Source organism: Schistocerca gregaria, chromosome 1 (genome assembly GCF_023897955.1).
Source record: "Schistocerca gregaria isolate iqSchGreg1 chromosome 1, iqSchGreg1.2, whole genome shotgun sequence".
In the NCBI taxonomy this organism is placed as follows: Eukaryota; Metazoa; Arthropoda; class Insecta; order Orthoptera; family Acrididae; genus Schistocerca; species Schistocerca gregaria.
The window spans coordinates 375,527,087-375,548,569 of record NC_064920.1 but is presented as its reverse complement, the minus strand read 5'-3'; the positions used below and the strand labels follow the sequence as shown (position 1 = coordinate 375,548,569).

Here is a 21,483-nt window from a genome sequence, read left to right as displayed (position 1 = left end):
AATTGGAGCGGTTTTTCGTTAATTAACAGGTTAATTTGCTTCACAAATGCAGGTGACATTTAACTCTGAGCTTTCCCGTCGACAGTCGTTTCTGTGGTCCGCACAGCACCAGCGTGGTCTCGATTTCGTACGACTCCAAATACGTACGTTCGACGAAGGTCAGGTTGTGTCTGGTGCGCCCAGCCAACACGTGGTGGCTGCTGAATCAGCCTCCAGTCTGATTCGTGATTCAGTCAGTCCTCTCAAAGGCACAGCTGCTAGCGGAGGCGTAGCCAAGTGCTCCCCCGCTATGCACGACTGCGACGGCTCGCGATTTTGTGCTTGTCACCACAAACACCGCACCTGTTTATCAATAATCGCGCGCATTGCTCGCATGCCGGTGAGTCAGCGGCCGCCGCTCGATAGCCACTCGCGAGCGCGTTGTGTCGAGGAACACGTAGGTAACAAGTGTAGCACCGCACTTAGCGAGGCCGCTACGAAATTCCTGAGCGATGAGTAACGCAGCATTCGGTCCCGTGATGGCATAGCACAGTACGCCCATTTCCGGCAACCCCGATGCGTCATCGCATGCGGCTTTCACCTACGTTCGTCGAAGGAGGGGTAGGGGCCGTCGGGCGACTTCGGCTCCACTCGGCAGACACCGTCGGCGTTCGGCCGATGTCGTCACGCCCACGTGACGGCTGCGAGTGAGCTCAGCGACCTAAAAATAGCGGAGGGTGGCTATGACATCATTACTCGGGAGTCTTTGTACGGAGCGGGTCGGGAGGTAGAGAGAGAGTGAGGGCTTCCCCCGTCGGGCAAAGGCAACACCGTAGACAGTGAGTCATCCAAGAGCTGGCGACGCCAGTGGCAGCAGGTGGAAGCTCTGGATAGGGGGACCCGCTCCGACAACGAAAAGCTTTTGACGCAGCCTCACGGCGTAGCGTAGCGATGTACTCGGCAGGCAATTCCGTGCATTCCAGTGACTCTGACAGCCAGGATTCGCGGCTATCGACAACAGATTTCTTCATGCCGGTCGCCAACGGAGGAGATGTCATCACTCCAACTACGGTGAGTACTTTTTAAAATAACTTACAACAAAGAAATGGAACAGGAGTGCCGTCAAACTGACAGATGTAAAGCCGCTTTGCTCCAAGCTAGCGCTCACATGACATATACCCGTGTTACGTAACGCCAATCACATGTTTCGATCTTCGTAAATATTATCCCTGCACAGCTGGCAGAATGATCCTGGCCTATAACGTAACAAATGTAATAACTAAAAAAATATCATCCCTCTGCTTGATTAGCAGACACTATCCATTTCCTCCAAATACCCTGCTGTTTACTGAGTTCAGTCAACCTGCTTGTTACATAAAGAAATCATGTTTATTATTGAAGCAGATATGTGTCAGTTCTTAAAGCTTAGTATAACCACATTTGCCATCCGTAAAACCGACTTAACAAAACAATGTATTCTACAGCTAATGATATTTATGTCAACAGTAATGATCACGTTACTATGAATATTAACATTGGTATGATAGCAGAGTTACATTTCGCATCATTTATTGAAACATGTGTTCCAGCAGAAAACAAGTGTCGATTTCGTCATCGAAATCTGTCCCTTCGAAACAAGGACTGCCAGACCTTCACTTTACCCGAGGTTAGGTGTGCTTGAAAATTCTACGTAATTGCATAGTACATGTTCGCCTTTAACCACAAAGGAAATAGTTCTTCTTAAGGGCAAGTTGTCTGTATTTATTGTGGAAAACTATCTGCAGCATGTTTATCGCGCAGCCTTACTTATTTCATGCGGCTCTACTAGTATCAGAGTAGATGCACATGTCAGTGGCAGCACCTTGTTTTCCACAGTAAATGACATAACATGTTAACGTGTTTGTATATTACTCATTGCTTACTGTCTGGTATTTGAAGAAGGTAACCTGTTTTAGATTCGGAAAATCGCTATGTAGTCTGTCGTTAGTCGTTCTGTTACAATCTCCTTTTGCGCTATCCTCGTTTCTTCGAATTGATATCTCGCTTTAGAACAAAGGGATACATCAGGCGCATGTGTATATAAATTAACTGCATTTTCGTGTAGTTTAGTTTCTGTTGTGCTGAATAGATACATAATCACAGTATATTTTGTATCTGTCAGTGTGGTAGCTAAATGTTGTTAGTTTGTTGCTCACACCAGTGCCGACGACGCAGCTTTTCTTTGTTTCGGAATGAACTAATTTGCTTTTGTGAAGATTCTTATGACAATATAAATATTCGTACGCAAGTGGTTTCTACAGATGGAGAAGATTATGCTGCTGCTGCTCATCTTTTACGTATTTCTACTGTACATAGATGCGAAATACCAATTTTCCTGTGTGTGTGTGTGTGTGTGTGTGTGTGAGTGAGTGAGAGAGAGAGAGAGAGAGAGAGAGAGCGAGAGCCGCAATAGTTTCTTACACTTGCCGTCTCAAGCGCTGAAAATTTTGATGGATATACCAAGCAGCCCGTTGTATTTCATTTCGCCACGACATGTTTCTAGCTCTAGTCTGTCTCTGTATGGCTCAGAGATGCAACCGGGTAGTTACTATCTTTTATCGGCTGAATTATGAATACTGCCGTTGCCCCATCGAGAATTTGTTCTTTATATAAATGTGAGCGCGACGTCGTGCACCCAAACCATCACGTTATCAATGTCATTTAGATAAATACAAGCGTTAAAAGTACAGCTACTACGCCACAACATTAAACTACTGGAAGATAGTCAAAGCCCGGCACATATTGCAGAAAAAGTGTCTGCTTGTTTATTTCATTTGATTGTAGCCATCGCAGTGGTCCCCGATCTCGCCATCAGCACGAGTAAAATAATACTAAAGAAAAATTCATATCTTTCACATTCAAACTGTCTAGAGGAATAGAAATGAGGGGCTAAGAACTGAAACAGTAAAAGATTATTTTCTTTGCAGTTATGTAGAATTTTACTGTCGGAATAAATGTCACTAGAGTAGAGGAATAGGACGTTGAAGCAGCTGACCTGGTGCGGTCTGTGCGTACTTACTACAAACTAGTCCACTCGGGGGTTATGAGAGTAACTGGAGCAGTGCGGTGCCGGTGTAATAGGAGCGGAGCGTACCTTGAGCGGCGCGTGGGGTGAGCTGTGAGGGTCGCGGCAGAGGCAGGATGCAGCCGGCGTCGCGTCGGCGGCGCAATATCGATCCCACCGTGTTGCAACGCCGGCTGGCGGCAAATGCTTGTTAAAGTGTCTGCCGCTAAGGGGGCGAAGCTCAGAAGGGAGTCCCGCGGCGTTCTCGGAGGGTAAGCCGTGCAGGTGACGCCGTTCAATCACGCTCACCGGGTCATCGATGAGCCACCAGAGACTGCACGTAACAGAACTAAGACAAGGCGCTCTATTCATTCTTCACATCGGTTGAGATCGATAGCGATCCAGGAGCGCTGTACGTATCGAACAAATCATCGACTTTACTCCCTATGTTGTTGTTGTTGTGGTCTTCAGTCCTGAGACTGGTTTGATGCAGCTCTTCACGCTACTCTATCGTGTGCAAGCTTCTTCGTCTCCCAGTACGTACTGCAGCCTACATCCTTCTGAATCTGTTTAGTGTATTCATCTCTTGGTCTCTCTCTACGATTTTTACCCTCCATGCTGCCCTCCAATGCTAAATTTGTGATCCCTTGCTGCCTCAGAACATGTCCTTCTAACCGGTCCCTTCTTTTTGTCAAGTTGTGCCACAAACTCCTCTTCTCCCCAATTCTGTTCAATACTCCCTCATTAGTTATGTGATCTACCCATCTGATCTTCAGCATTCTTCTGTAGCACCACATTTCAAAAGCTTCTATTCTCTCCTTGCCCAAACTGTTTATCGTCCATGTTTCACTTCCATACATGCCTACACTCCATACAAATACTTTCAGAAACGACTTCCTGACTCTTAAATCTATACCCGATATTAACAAATTTCTCTTCTTCAGAAACGCTTCCCTTGCCATTGCCAGACTACATTTTATATCCTCTCTACTTTGACCATCATCAGTTATTTTGTTCCCCAAATACCAAAACTCATTTACTACTTTAAGCGTCTCATTTCCTAATCTAATACTCTCAGCATCACCCGATGTAATTCGACTACATTCTATTATCCTCGTTTTGCTTTTGTTGATGTTCATCTTATATCCTCCTTTGAAAACACTGTCCATTCCGTTCAACTGCTCTTCCAAGTCCTTTATTGTCTCTGACAGAATAATAGCTGATTAACACGAAACTTTGCCAGCATCCACCATGTGCTGTTTATTACAAAGATCTTCGTACGAAGACATAAAATAATTTGCTCAGAGACGTCATTTGTTTGTTTGCATGTAATACAGCCGATGTGTAGGTAAATACTTTGATTAGAACTGACGTTAATGTGAATGACACTGTGGATCACGGAATATTAAATTCCCTAACGTCCTCCGAAATGAAATATCCCGTACGTCTAGCTGCAGCAACTATACCGCGTTCAGAGTCTGTTAATTCCCGTGGTGCGGCCCTAATCACTTCGCAGACCTTTTCACACGAATCACCTGAGTACAAATGGCAGCTCCGCCAATGCACTGTCCTTTTATCGCTTGCGTAAACGATAGTAAGGTCATCTGTAGAGCTGCGTATCGCTGTCCCATAACTTTTGTCACATCAGTGTACAGAGCTGCAGTTCTCTGCCAATATTATAACTTTATTTTATTTTTGAGCATTCGCGTTAATGCCAATTCTGATCAAAGAATTTGCCTACACATTGTATTGTATGCAAACAAAAGACAAATAGTCTCCGAGCAAAGTCTGTTATATCTTTCTCCGAAGATTTTTAACAAACGTCAGTTGTACAGCACATGCTGGTTGCTGGCAAAATTTATTAATAATCGGTAAGTGTATTCATAACCAGTGAAAAGTGAGTGATATGTAACCAACAGTCCATCACAATGTAAGCTGCTAAATGTATAGTCATTACAAAGGCGGCCATACCTGCCGCAGTAAGTACAGAAAGCAATTTTGATACAAATCGCCATATGAACATTAGTTACGGCGATGTATTAAAGCGTGTTCCATTTTGTCACAGAGCCAGCACCCAGTTCACGATATGATACAGTCATGTAACCTCTTGTGCACCATCTGAAGATCATCCGGTTTATGTAATGAACCAGTGTTTCAAAAAAGTGAGTGGTCACAATTTTCTGTATTTATATGGCTGTTTGGGTCTCCTTATGCTCCGCTACCAGATCGCGGTATTTAGGTTTAGACGACTGACTCCACAGTAGTCATAATACGAACAGTTCACTCTAGGTTTGGGGGTAGACAATGAAAAGTACAAAAAAGGCACGTGTAATCAAATTTTGCAGTGCGTCACTTCGAACCATCACAGTAAAATGCACTGGCAAACTCCAGTTGAACCACAAGTTGTAATACACACTGAAATTATGTGCTCTTAAATATAGAGATAGAACCCACCGAAAGTTGGTTAAATTGAGATTAGACTTCAATTAGAGCACACTGCGTTGCATATTATGACCATCTTTAGAACGGGCATTTACATTGCAAAGAACACTCAGCAGCAGAGACGTTAACAAAAAAAAACCATAGACGTGAACTTGATTCATTTCTGTGGATTAACAAGAAATCGCAACATCTGCCTCCTACCGTTACTCTTCTCGCTTAGCTGATGGTAATGCCTTAAATGATTCCATGTCGCCTGCAACTGCTAATTTTTAGTTTATTTTCGCACTGTCACAAAATTTCGACATTTGGCCTCTCTCAAGGTCCCTGTTAGCAAGAATTTCTCCACAAAAACACCCTGTTAAATCTTCAGCACATCGTTTTCAGTTAAAAACAGCGCGCAAACAAAACTTATATTAAGGTATATGCAGTAACTTACGACTCACATTCATGGTATGCTTTTTGTTTATCAAAACCCTACAGCGGCAAATATTAAGTTACTAGTCTGTTGTTAGTGTTTGACATGAGGCATGCCACTTAGCTTTGTAAAAACTTCGTAAAGCCAAAATTGCATAAGAATTCCTTTAACTACAGACAATAGATTCCGACGAAACTTCACTGTCGTCTTAGGTCTTCAAAATTTTTTGTTATAATATGTATTCATTCTGAGTTGGTCCTCACGCCTAGTTGTCATGTAGGTAAAATGTAGCGCATTATATAAAGGTTTGTCATTAATAAAATATTTAAAATCAAAAAGCACTTTGTGCACATGGCTATGCCCATATATGTATCACTCGACAGACGCTTGTTACGCCATAAAAAACGCAGTACACAATAAAATGTACAGTAGCAGTTCTGTTTACATTAGCCAGACAACTGCAGTTGTACCTCATATGCTGTCTAAGGTGGATGTTCAATAATTAGAATATGTCCAGCTTACGTAAACAGACGTGCTACTGTGCATTTTATTATGTACTGTCTTTTTTATAACGTAACAATCGTCTGCTGATCGTTACATATATGGACATGGCCGTACACCCAAGGAGCTTTTTGATTTTTTAAAGTTATATTTGTGACAGACCTTCATGTAACGTGATAGATTTTACCTACAGGACAGTCTGGCGTATCTGCCAACTCAAAATGAACACATTTTATAACAGAAACATTTCGAGACCTGAAGATGACAGCAAAATTCTGTCGTAACCGGTTGTTTCGAAATAAATAAAAGCTATTTTATACGATCTTGGCTTTAAAAAATACTTACCGAGTAAAAATTTCTGATTTCTCAGCATCAGAAAATTCAGTCACTTAGCTTTATACTTCAAAGTGCAAATGCCATATGCTGAAACTCTCCAACTAACACCAATGGTGTTAAGATGTGAAACAGATAGTTGAATTAGAGTATGCAGGCGTCATTCATTTTTGGAAATTCATGGTTGTGGGGCCGAGGTAACCGACAACCATTTTATTGTTTTTATGCGAAGTGTACGGCAGAGGCAGCACAATCATAACGCAGCCAACTTGCAATGAATGTTCACCAACTTTTAAGTCTATCCAGCAGTGTACCACCATTAAACTTTAGCATATGAGCCTTGCTAGGTGGGAATCCAAACAATTGAACAATGTTAAAGGATACATCACGCAGGATTACCGATAAAGCCATCGATTTCCTTCGCAGACACTAACGTTAGTTGTTCCGATGGTCTCTTTATAGTTCGAAATACATATTCACTCTCCCTACAGCAGATTAAACTAGCATTTGTTACGAAATAGATTCGCATTCTGCGACTACGCGTTGATCTCAGCTGTTTGCGGCATATGAAAATTTGTGCCTGACCGTGATTGTAACCCGGATTTCCCGCTTATTGCGAACGGTAGCCTTAACCACCGCAGGCCGGCTACCGGAGCACCCCTCCGCGGACCGATCCAAACTTGCATATGTCACGTAGTCCCTACTCTCATTCTTCATAATTCGTAATTCCGCATAGGGAGACGAATAATTACATCATGATGTTAGTCCGTCGGGGCATTGGGGTCTACAATTTCTGCATGCATGTCCGAACGACATTGTATTGTGAATATAAATACACTGTAAAACGTAGACATTGTAACCATCATTAAACTAGACTTGTTCCGGATTATAGGAAAACAATACAAGACAGATATCAAATGGTTCAAATGGCTCTGAGCACTATGGGACTTAACATCTGAGGTCATCAGTACCCTAGAACTTAGAACTACATAAACCTAACTAAACTAAGGACATCACACACATCCATGCCCGAGGCAGGATGCGAACCTGCGACCGTAGCGGTCGCGCGGTTCCACACTGAAGCTCCTAGAACCGCTCGGCCACGCCGGCCGGCACAGATATCACTACCAGTGTAATCGAATACTAGTGGACCTATCTTACTTGTATATGGACCACTCGTCCATCCACGTTTAAGGTAAGTTTATATACGTATTTTGTGTACATGGTGCTGTATTCCACACTGAACTGTTTGATTATACTTCTTCCTAAAACGACGACAGTAAAACTGTGTTGCCCTCTTTGAGATACTTGAATTACGCAGTAAACTGGAAAACGTTCAACGTAAATTGAATTTCTGGTAAAAGTCTGTCTCGCCGACAAGAATTCTTAGAGCCTAGCCACACACTTTATTTTTTTTGTATTTAAAAATTTCCGTGTATCAAAGCTAAGACCATGTTTCAGAATCTAAGAGTGGAAGACGATAGCAAAGTCTACTCAAAATATCTCTTAACATCACATGGATAGGAACTGTAAAGTAACAGGGGCCATGGAAGAACTAAGCGCAGACGGAGTAAATCAGACAAAAGGGACAAGATAGGACCGCAAGCTCTTTGTCTACGGAGTCGAGTTGAAGGACAAACAGTAAACTGGGCGGTTATCGCAGCTGTATGCCTGGGAACTGACAAACTTGTTTGTGTTTGTCTAGCAGTTATCTCAGCAGAGATAACATTAGGGATGTCCGGTACGAGTACAGAAAATTTTACGAGATACTGGAAGTGTGCAAGACGGGGAAGGATACGTATAAAATTTAACGTATTAATGGAAAAATTCAGGCTTTTGTATCAAACACGATGGCCTCTCTCGAACAAGACAGACACCACGTAGCTGGATGGACGTGGTGTCAAAGTGGTGACGATATGTTTGCTGGTAAAGGCTACTAACCGCAGTCGAACAATTCTAGTTCTCGTATGGTTCTTTTCTCCTCATTCTGTTCTAGCTACGCAATTTGTCCTGCTGACGCGAACGTAATGAATCTGTATATTGAGGTATTCGCGGCGGTCGGATGAAATTAATTTCGTGGATGATACATTTTTTTCTGGACAGAAGACATCGCGTTAATAAAAAATGGTGAACAGTTTCTCAAAAACAGAGATTTGAAATGTTTTCTCGTCGTTTTAGTATGGTGATCTCCGTAAGACAAGATAGGTGCAAGTCGAAATATGGTTGCCAGCTTATTACCTGGAAACTAGTTAACCCTACCAAAGTATTCATGCTTGATATCGGACAACGAGGAAAACAATAAGATATATAGCAAATTATTGATGCATATTTTTGTTCAATAATGTGTAGCCATATATAAATAGATTCTGAAGCATTGAACAAATGTGATTACGAAACTCATTTGTTCTGTGTTGTTGTGCTCTTTATAAACTATTACCTCCGAATAAAGTATGTGTGGCTTGTTTGAAAAGACTTCGAAAATTCCAAAGAAGGTCTAGTCGTTTCGTATTACCGCGAAGCAAGGGTGTGTGTGTGTGTGTGTGTGTGAGAGAGAGAGAGAGAGAGAGAGAGAGAGAGAGAGAGAGAGATTGAGTGACGCGATAAGAGAATTTGGCTGTCAACCATTAAAACAAAGGCATTTTTCTCTGCGCTGAAGTCTTCTCACGTAATTTCAATCTATTTCAACTTTCAACCTTCACCTCCGAATGCCAAAATGTTACGTAGGGGGAAGGAATTGTCATCGTAATAAAATAAGACATCAGGGATTGCACGGCCAGTTTTAGGTGCTATGTGAGCGTGGAAATAAAATGAAAATGATCGCGTGGCATTGATGGCCGGGAGGCCTCAACCGAGGAAATTCGGCCTGCGGGTGCAAGTCTTATTTCAGGTGACGCCGTTCTGGGCGACTTGGGCGTCGCCGATGATGAGGACCAACCAACACACAGTCCACGAGCGGAGGAAATCTTCAACCCCGCCGGAACCATATATACTTATTTAAATTATTAACAACGATGCATTTTAAGTATTTCTTTCTATTAAGCAGATGGTTAACATTACTGTCATTTTATAGTTTCTCGCTTTTATATGCTTTTCCTTTTTGATTTTCCTATATTGTTCTTTTTGAACTCGTTTTAATGGCCATTTGTCGTCTTCTTGTTGATAAACCATTGTAGGACGAGCATAATAACGTACATCTAGCGTCAGCATATCGTTGATTATTGAGTTCAGATTTTGTGTGTGTGGATGCACTTCATGATGCCACAGACAGGGTGTGCATGCCGGTTTGATTTTCTTTCTTCAGTCGGCAATGTTAGTTTGGGTAATATGAGAGAAAACATCAGCAAGACAGAGGGAGCAAAAGTGGAAGAAAATTTTACATATAGTACAAACTGAAGGGTAAATTGAAAAACAATATCATGTTACATAAGAAGCAGAGAGGAGAGTGTGAGTAAACAATACATAAATTTTGTAAACATAATAAAGGAAGCTGCATGATAGGCAAACACGTTACCATTGTCATTCTCAATGTAGAGAAGTCTTACGAAGTAAGAGTGATTTCAGGTGTGCCGCAGGGGAGTGTCATGGGACCGTTGTTATTCACAATATACATAAATGACCTTGTGCATAACATCGGAAGTTCACTGATGCTTTTTGCGGATGATGCTGTAGTATATCGAGAGGTTGTAACAATGGAAAATTGTACTGAAATTCAGGAGGATTTGCAACGAATTGACGCATGATGCAGGGAATGGCAATTGAAACCCAATGTAGACAAGTGTAATGTGCTGCGAATACATAGAAAGAAAGATCCTTTGTCATTTAGCTACAATATAGCAGGTCAGCAAGTGGAAGCAATTAATGCCGTAGATTATGTGGGTGTATGCATTAGGAGTGATTTACAATGGAATGATCATATAAAATTAATCGTCGGTAAAGCAGATGTCAGACTGAGGTTCATTGGAAGAATCCTAAGGGAATGCAATCCGAAAACAAAGGAAGTAAGTTACAGTACACTTGTTCGCCCACTGCTTGAATACTGCTTACCGGTGTGGGATCCGTACCAGGTAGGGTTGATAGAAGAGACAGAGAAGATCCAACGGAGAGCAGCGCGCTTCGTTACAGGATCATTTAGTAATCGCGAAAGCGTTACGGAGATGATAGATAAACTCCAGTGGAAGACTCTACAGGAGAGACGCTCAGTAGCTCAGTACGGGCTTTTGTTAAAGTTTCGAGAACATACCTTCACTGAAGAGTCAAGCAGTATATTGATCCCTCCTACGTATATCTCGCAAAGAGACAATGAGGATAAAATCAGAGATTAGAGCCTGCATAGAGGCATACCGACAATCTTTCTTTCCACGAACAATACGAGACTGGCATAGAAGGGAGAACCGATAGAGGTACTCAAGGTACCTTCCGCCACACACCATCAGGTGACGTGGGGAGAATTGATTTAGATGTAGATGAAGCCAAGCCAGCGGACAAGAGAGAGGAACAGCTAAGAAATGTTGGTACAATTACACTCAAGTGCGAATTCCAGAATACTCATGTGAATTCAGATGTAGAATTGGATAACTGCTACGGAGTTCAAACATATTATCACGCATAGAATACTATGGCACTGGTACTATGGAGAACTGTGTGTAACTAAATAATCTTGTTACCCGAGATATATGCGCGAATTAATTTAAAGTCAGGCGTGGAGGTCAATGACCTCCATTTAGTGCGTTCAAACCTGCGAAGGGACCGCCTGAAACTTTTGAGACAGCTGGGTGTAGGGTTGTGAACGCGGCTAGCCTTCAATGGGGAAGCAGGGCGGCAGTGGGTTGTTTACTCCTGCTGCAGTATCGATTGGCGGGGGGCGCCATTCACGTGCAGCGAGGGTGTCACCCCCGTACAGTCGCTGACAGCGGAGCAGATGGCCGCGTGCCGCCGACAGCAAGCTTCTGTTTTCACAGAACGTCAACAGCCACAGTTTTAATGCAATTCTGAAAGATTAAAACTACAAACAGCTTAAGGATTGTAGAGCATACCGTAGAGACGTGTGTCCTCTAGCAAGCAAACTTCTGCAAGTTATTCGAGAAGTTACTTCTGCAACCTGTCTGACGCTGAAACACCGCCAGCTACACTACTGGCCATTAAAATTGCTACACCAAGAAGAAATACATATGATAAACGGGTATTCGTTGGACAATATATTATACTAGAACTGACATGTGATTACATTTTCACGCAATTTAGGTGCATAGATCCTGAGAAATTAGTACCCAGAACAACCACCTCTGGCCGTAATAATGGCCTTAATATGCCTGGGCATTGAGTCAAACAGAGCTTGGATGGCGTGTACGGGTACAGCTGCACATGCAGCTTCAACACGATACCACAGTTCATCAAGACTAGTGACCGCCGTATTGTGACGAGCCAGTTACTCGGTCAACATTGACCAGACGTTTTCAATTGGTAAGACATCTGGAGAATGTGCTGGCCAGGGCAGCAGTCGAACATTTTCTGTATCCAGAAAGGCCCGTACAGGACCTGCAACATGCGGTCGTGCATTATCCTGCTGAAATGTAGGGTTGCGCAGGGATCGCATGAAGGGTAGAGCCACGGGTCGTAACACATCTGAAATGTAATGTCCACTGTCAAAGTGCCGTCAATGCGAACAAGAAGGGACAGAGACGTGTAACCAATGGCACCACATACGATCACGTCGGGTGATACGCCAGAATGGCGATGAAGAATACATGCTTCCAATGTATGTCGCCAAACACGGATGCGACCATCATGATGCTGTAAACAGAACCTGGCTTCATCCGAAAAAATGACGTTTTGCCATTCGTGCACCCAGGTTCGTCGTTGAGTACACCATCGCAGGCGCTCCTATTTGAGATGCAGCGTCAAGGGTAACCGCAGCCATGGTCTCAGAGCTGATAGTCCATGCTGCTGCAAACGTCGTCGAACTGTTCGTGCAGATGGTTGTTGTCTTGTAAACGTCCCCATCTGTTGACTCATGGATCGAGACGTGGCTGCACGATCCGTTACAGCCATGCGGGTACGATGCCTCTCATCTCGACTGCTAGTGATACGAGGCCATTGGGATCCAGCACGGCGTTCCTTATTAGCCTCCTGAACCCACCGATTCCATATTCTGCTAACAGTCATTGGATCTCGACCAACGCGAGCAGCAATGTTGCGATACGATAAACCGCAACCGCGATAGGCTACGATCCGATCTTTATCAAAGTCGGAAAAGTGATGGTACGCATTTCTCCTCCCTACACGGGGCATTACAACAACGTTTCACCAGGCAGCGCCGGTCAACTGCTGTTTGTGTATGAGAAATCGGTTGGAAACTTTCCTCAAGTCAGCACGTTGTAGGTGTCGCCACCTGCGCCAACCTTCTGTGAATGCTCTGGAAAGCTAATCATTTGCATATCACAGCATCTTCTTCCTGTCGGTTAAATTTCGCGTCTGTAGCACGTCATCTTCGTGGTGTAGCAATTTTAATGGCCAGTAGTTAGATTACTTCAGCAAGTACCGACGACTTTCAGAAGTACCGGGTGGATTAATGAGAGTGCTGTAATTATCGCGCGGCAGCGAAACTTTGTACATATTCTAAAGCATTAATGCGGAACCAATTTACGCTGGAAAAAATTAGTTCCAGTTTTGGCCACCGGTTGCAGACCTGGCGCTGTGAATACCAGAACGACCTATAGGAATATTTCCATGTGTAATGAATTAGAAACAGGACGTGGGCAGTAAAAGTTCAAACAAGTGGGAAAGGCACAATGTTGATTTTATTATTAACCGCCGCTCACACTGTTCGTTGAATATGAACACCGGAGACGTCGAAGGGATGCTCATCAGCGCCAGATTTGCATCTGGTGACCAAAATTTGGACTAATTTTTGCTCCACAATAAAGTGGTTACACATTAATACATAAGCCTATCTACCAAGTTTCACTGCCATACGATAATTACGGTCCGCACTAGACCTCCGTGAGTAGCTGCCCTGTAATTATAATCACCTGGTAGAAACAGTGTCACAAAGATATTGCCAATCTTCAGGAAACATACCTCACCTATAGAGGAAAGACTGCGTTTGATGAACATGGGTCCGGAAACTCTTCATTTCCATGTTACTTTTCTTCATGATCGTATTAATCATGGGAAACACACACAAGCAGAACATATCAGCATTGCCTGAAACGTTCCCTAAAGGAAATGTTCGAAATAACCTTACGGTTATGTTTGATTAGAATATACAGTAAACTGTAAATCTTAAGTTAACAACCACTATTGTTTGTACCAAATGAGGTAAAGTAATGTTTATATGTGATTCACTTCAATGCTCTTCTACACTCATGCTCATAAATTAAGGATGATGCTGATACATGGTGAAAGAACGCCCTGGTGGGCGGTTTACCGGTTTAAATCACCTCGGGGTGTGACCATGCTGTGCATTTGACCTGCAGTCGTCGCATGGTGGCGCTGGCAGCAGTCCACATACGCAGTGGTGTGTTGGTACATGTCAGAGTACGGTGCAGCGAGTAAGTGTGCAGACGTTTTCAGACGTGCTAATGGTGTCTGTGTGTTGAAAACGACTTGAAGAACACATATTGATGACGTTATGAGGGGTAGAATACTAGAGCGACTGGAGGCTGGTCAAACACAGCAGGTCGTAGCACGGGCCCTCCGTGTGCCACAACGTGTGAACTCAAGATTATGTCAACGATTCCAGCAGACAGGAAACGTGTCCAGGCGCTATAGTACGGGACGTCCACAGTGTACAAGACCACAAGAAGATCAGTATCTCACCATCAGTGCCCGCTGACGGCCACGGAGTACTGCAGGTAGCCTTGCTCGGGACCTTACCTCAGCCACTGGAACAGTTGGCTCCAGACACACTGTCTACAGACGTCTGAACAGACATGGTTTATCCGCCTGGAGACCTGCAAGGTGAATTCCACTGACCCCAAGTCACAGAAGAGTCCGTAAAGCCTGGTATCAAGAACACAGTACATGGTCATTGGAAAAGTGGTCCCAGGTTATGTTCACGGACCTGTCCAGGTATAGTCTGAACAGTGATTCTCGCCGGGTTTTCATCTGGCATGAACCATGAACGAGGAACCAGGTACTAACCCCTTAATGTCTTTGAAAGGGACCTGTATGGAGGTCGGGTTTGATGGTGTGCGGTGGGATTATGATCGGTGCACTTACACCCCTGCATGTCTTTTACATAGGAACTGTAACAGGTCAGGTGCATCGGGACGCCAATTTGCATCACCCCTTTTCAGGGGTGTAGTGGGTCGCACCTTTCTCCTGATGGATGATAACGCACGAGCTGCCATCGTGGAGGAGTACCTTGAATCATAAGATATCAGCCGAATGGAGTGACCTGCCTGTTCTCCAGACCTAAACCCCACCGAGCACGTCTGGGATGCTCCCGGTCGACGTATCGCTGCAAGTCTTCAAACCCCTAGGACACTTGAGGAACTCCGACAGGCACTGGTGCAAGAATGGGAGGCTATACCCTAGCAGCTGCTCGACCACCTGATCCAGAGATGCCAACCGGTTGTGCGGCCTGTGTTCGTGTGCATGATGATCTTACCCCATATTGATGTCGGGGTACATGCACAGGAAACTGTGGCGTTTTGTAGCACATATGTTTCAGGGCGGTTTTCTCAACTTATAACCAATACCGTGGACTTACAGATCTGTGTTGCGTGTGTTCCCTATGTGCCTATGCTATTAGCGCCAGTTTTGTGTAGTGCCACCTTGTGTGGCACAACATTCTGCAATTGTCCTTAATTTATGAGCATGCGTGTAGTATCAAGCACGTAACATTAACTGTTTGGTTTTCGTGACTTGGTGTCCGGTGCACTGCAATAGAAGTGTACTCAAATGTGGAGTTTGCAGACGCCCATCTCCTCTAGGGATTAGCAGACGGCAATGGCCATGCTGCTCAACACCTGTATCGGGTGATTTTTCCTAAACAAGATTGCACCTACAGGAGGACGTCTGAAGAATCTGATCGTCGTCTTAGGGAGAAAGGGACCTTTAAGCCTGCTACTTGCGACTATGGGAAGACCCAGAAAAACGAGGACATGCCAACTGGATGAGCAACTTCGTGCAGTTGACGACGCTCTTAACGTCAGCGTGAGACAATGAGCTGCAACAAGTAATGTTGACCACATGAATGTCTGGAGTGTGCCACCTGAGAACCCGCTGTAACGTACCATGTACAGCAGGGCGCCAAGATTTCGACCTGCAGGCCATAGTGCTCAGCCTCGCTGCACTTTTCCCCATCGCCACGCTATTTGAGCGCGAGGACGAGGGAGAGGGAGAAAATACGAACGCGCAGCGTTTAAATGGCAATCCAGTCGCACTGCATACGACTTGGTTTTCTGTTTCACATTTCTCAACAACATAGGTCGCAAACAAAACAAATTTTCGGTATTATTTAATTTATTTTTAGCGCGCTGAAGACAACATAAATTTTTATCTGGTACATCTGTCGGCGTACGGACAGACACATACTCACGTACACGTGACTTATTTAGCTTCATAATCGATAAGAGATATTCACACAAATATGCGGAACGAAATATTGTAGCAGTTTTGCAAACTCATGATGGAGCCTTGAAAATTCTACCTGAGGAAAGCAATGTAGACCTCCAGGACAGTTTTACCTTAAAAGTATCTGCCATTATAACGGAAACTACGTTGCAGATTAATGATTCACATCTTCACATGCACGGAGGCGCTATTAACTGAAACAGCAAACGATCTCGATTAAGCTCGAAAACAGACGTGAGACTGGTAGTGTGCTCGAAACGGTTAAGAAACCATCTTTGTAATTCTTTCGGGGCCACAATGAATTCTTCATACTTTGCATTTTCTTTAAAATTAGTAAGCGTAGGAAAGTGGACGATGTTTTTTTGTCAGAATGTGATCCTTCTATAACGCGTTTTCTTTTTTCTCAATGTCTACTATGGGCAGTGTGCTGTGAAGTCCAACTAAAATGCGACGCCACCAGTCCACTTCGGATGATCAAATTTTCGTTCTGGAACACGTTATTCCTTCACAAACTCAACAAGACCTAGTTTTAAATCGAAAAATAGGTCCTTGACTGAACCAATACAATTTTGTATCAGGCCTGGAAGGCGGTGCGTGGATCTACTCCTGTAAACTGAATGGTAGGCTGAATGTAGAGAGCGAGTAGGAGCAGGTGAGGTAAAACTCGGTACAGCTTTTAAGGTAAAGGTGGTTTTACTATCTGACAACAATAATAACTTGAATACATATTAACGTGAATACCTAACTTTGCACTGAGGAGCACGTAGGTGCGAAGCCGGATGTATAAAATGGTTCAAATGGCTCTGAGCACTATGGGACTTAACATCTTAGGTCATCAATAACCTAAGGGCATCACACAACACCCAGCCATCACGAGGCAGAGAAAATCCCTGACCCCGCCGGGAATCGAACCCGGGAACCCGGGCGTGGGAAGCGAAACGCTACCGCTCGACCACGAGATGCGGGCCGGATGTATCAAAGCTCACAAAAGTTACACATGCAAAATCTGTAGTGGCTCGTCCAGTACGAAACAGAAGCTAAGTTGCTTGGTCGTCTACTCAGAATTAAACGGGGAGACTGGAGCGGCGCTCGTAGAGCTGCACAGCGCAGGGTAGAGGGCGCTGTCGACTGTGCCTGTCGTAGTGCCAACCTAAGAACTTGCACCTACGCCGTGTCATCGTAGCTATCAATACCACATATAATATACAATGGACTCGTCGTCAAATTCCATCAAAAACCGTTGCAGCTGACAGTGGAATAATGCGCGAGACGTCAGAAATTTCACTGTTCATATCTCCAGTTTCTTCATATGCTGATGACTGTAAATTTGGTGCAAAGTGCTTCTTCATATACGGAACAATAAGTTCCGCCTGTCTATCGTAGTAATTTGTTGCTCTATCTTTAAATTTTTTCTGCATGGTATTGTAATATCGTTTCACAGCAAATTTGCTGTATCCATTGCAGTAAACAGCACTGACACCACGTGTCTGCCGAACTGAAGATAGCTGTACCGACCGCAAAAATGCCACGCCGCAGTTCTACAGGAAATATCGCGCTGTAACGAGTACTTCCGGGAAGGAACGGGAGACAGGCAGTGGCCGGACCTGGTGTACAGCGTGCGCAGGCACATTCAGAATTTGATTTTCCTGCACGGGTACGTTTCTGCGAATGGTTCAGTCAGCAATGCGTCTATTCTTACTTTAGTGCAAATGAGCTAATCACGAGCGAGGTTTCGTTTCAAAAAAGGTAAGTAATCTGTCGAAGAGTTTTAGAAACTGAGGTGCAAAATGAAACTCAAACGTTTCCGGACAGATTTCCATATACCTTTCTTTTTCTGCGTGTGAGGAATGTTTCCTGGAAGTCTGGCCACAGTATTCTGTTACATGCTGTGTAGCCACGTGGCAACAGATCTCAGTAACGATGGATCGTGCACAAAGTAAGGGGCAGAACCCGTTGATATATACACTACTGAATATTAAAATTGCTACACCACGAAGATGACATGCTACAGACGCGAAATTTAACCGACAGGAAGAAGATGCTGTGATATGCAAATGATTAGCGTTTTAGAGCATTCACACAAGGTTGGCGCAGGTGGCGACACCTACAACGTGCTGACATGAGGAAAGTTTCCAACCGATTTCTCATACACAAACAGCAGTTGACCGGCGCTGCCTGGGGAAACTTGTTATGATGCCTCGTGTACGGAGGAGAAATGCGTACCATCACGTTTCCGGCATGGTAAAGGTCGGATCGTAGCCTATCGCGGTTGCGGTTTATCGTATCGTGACATGCTGCTCGCGTTGGTCGAGATCCAATGACTGTTAGCAGAATATGGAAACGGTGGGTTCAGGAAGGTAATACGGAACGCCGTGCTGGATCCCAACGGCCTCGTATCACTAGAAGTCGAGATGACAGGCATCTTATCCGCATGGCTGTAACAGATCGTGCAGCCACGTCTCGGTCCCTGACTCAACAAATGGGGACGTTTGCAAGACAACCACCATCTGCAGGAACAGTTCGACGACGTTTGCAGCAGCATGAACTATCAGCTCGGAGACCATGGCTGCAGTTACCCTTGACGCTGCATCACATACAGGAGAGCTTGCGATGGTGTACTCAACGACGAACCTGGGCGCACGAATGACAAACGTCATTTTTCAGATGAATCCAGGTTCTGTTTACAGCATCATGATGGTCGCATCCGTGTTTGGCGAAATCGCGGTGAACGCACATTGGAAGTGTGTATTCGTCATCGCCATACTGGGGTATCACCCGGCGTAATGGTATGGGGTCCATGGGTTACACGTCTCTGTCGTCTCTTGTTCGCATTGACGGCACTTGTGAACAGTGGACGTTACATTTCAGATGTGTTACGACCTATGGGTCTATCCTTCATTCGATCCCTGCGAAACCCTCCATTTCAGCAGGATAATGCACGACCGCATGTTGCAGGTTCTGTACTGGCCGTTCTGGATACAGAAAATGTTCGACTGCTGCCCTGGCTAGCACATTCTCCAGACCTCTCACCAACTGAAAACGTCTGGTCAATAGTGGCCGAGCAACTGGCTCTTCACAATACGCCAGTCACTAGTCTTGATGAACTGTGGTATCGTGTTGAAGCTGCATGGGCAGCTGTACCTGTACGCGCCATCCAAGCTCTGTGTGACTCAGTGCCCAGGCGTATAAAGGTCATTATTACGGCCAGAGGTGGTTGTTCTGGGTACTCATTTCTCAGGATGTATGCACCCAAGTTGCGTGAAAAAGTAATCACATGTCAGTTCTAGTATAATATATTTGCCCAATGAATACCCGTTGATCATCTTCATTTCCTCTTGGTGTAGCAGCTTTTAATGGCCAGTCGTGTACTTGGTGCCCCTGGCAAACAGACAGTAGCACGCCCCTACAGACGCAGCCGGCACGCTATACCATGCTCCGCCCCTCCGCTGGGGAGCAGATGCACGTGACTGGGTTGCTCGCCTCGTGCTACGTCACGATACGTACGCGTAACTCGGCAGCTGGCACTACTGCTTTGTTTTGCGGGTCACTAAAGGCGCTTTTTAAATACTTTTCATTCCCCACTACTAAAGCTAGAGCAGGCTGTTCAAGTAACGGCGGATTGGAGAGTCGGGGACTTGACAGCCAAATACCAGATGTGCTCAGTGGCGTAGAGGGAGCCCCAACTGTGAATACCTGCGACAGGAATACGAGCATCTGCCTTACAACCAATAAAAACCTGCTGTATACCGTGGTCAGAACAAAGCGATGTAACGTTTTTTATTTTAATTCTGGAACGATACGCCGCTTAGAATCTGGTATTTATTGACGTCTATTGCTATGTTCCGACACTCAAAGTAGACTTCAAAAATTGCTCAAAGTTCTAATTATAGATTTCATTTCACTCGATAGGTAATTGAGGAATTTTTGATAATCGTATTAATTTCAGAACAGGAAATATTACTTTTATATTGAGTATGTACTTTTTGCTGCGGCCTTGCACCGACTAGGTAAAATCATAACAATTCATAATGATGAATACATTATTAAAACTGTTTTTTTTTTACAAAGTTTTCATGAAAAAAATAAACATTCTCGAAAATTTAAAGAGCAACGCTGTGTTTTACAACAATGGGAAAATTTTTGACACAGATTTTCTTCTCTAAAGTAGTCCGTGCTTTATACAAAATTTCGTAAAATATGTATTGTAAACAAATAGTTCCAAAAATCCAGGTTTCTGCCAAAGTTAATTATTTTAATTACTAACATTTACGCATGTTTAATCTCTAAACACAAATTTTTTTCACTGTCAGCAAATTACTTCGTGCATTGTTCTACATTAGTAAACTGTACCGATTTTTTTCAAGCAGAGTTTCTGGGAATTTCTAAACGATAATTCCATACAAAAAAATAACAGCGTTTCATAATTAAGTTGTTATTCTTCTAGATCTAACAATTCTGAAGATAAGCTCGTAACTATGCTGTTTCAAATTACTGAGATTCGTAATTTCTTTTTAAAGGCATGGTGTATTTAGTTAATATACACATGATCTTCAATTCTCACAAATAATATGACATAATAATGTGAAATGAAGTCCTATACATAACTAAGACCGTACATCCCACACTCCTCTGTGAAATCCAACGCTATTACACTGAGGTGCAAAAGCCATGGGGTACTTCCTAGCATCGTGTCGCATCTCCTTTTGCCCGCCATAGTGCAGCAACTCGACGTCTCATGGCCTCAATATGTCTTTAGCCGTCCAGAGTCACGAAAGAGACTGACCTCTCGATAATGTCCCATAAATATTAGATGGGATTCATGTCTGGGATGTGGATGACGAAATCATTCGCTCGAGTTGTCCAAAATGTTCTTCAAACCAATCGCGAACAATTATGGCCCGGTGACATTGCGAACTGTCAGCTGAAAGGGTTGGCTCTGGAATTTATCGTAGTAGATAAAGGACTGGGATAGTTATTATTATGAAAAAGTTTCCCAGTACGTCATGGAAAATGAAAGTACTGACGGGCAAGAGAAACGTTCAGTGACGGAAAACCTGAGCAAAAAGCATAGATAAACGAAATTAATTGTGTAAATCAGGTATTTACGTAATTGTGAGTGTACCGTCTATTAATATCGTGAGCCACTATACATCAAGCCATTGAAGCGACAGCCGACGTCATTGTTCGAAGG

General features: G+C 43.9%; 1 protein-coding gene across 1 annotated transcript in view; it reads left to right on the top strand.

The window, feature by feature from the left end:
• The first annotated feature begins 239 nt into the window (after positions 1–239).
• LOC126347338 (transcription factor kayak) overlaps positions 240–21,483 on the top strand; it is a 104,660-nt gene continuing 83,416 nt past the window's right edge. Inside the window, exon 1 of the mRNA XM_050002262.1 lies at positions 240–1,050. Within this exon, the coding sequence (XP_049858219.1) occupies positions 931–1,050 (120 nt within the window). The 5' untranslated portion in view covers positions 240–930. The remainder of the gene's footprint in view (positions 1,051–21,483) is intronic.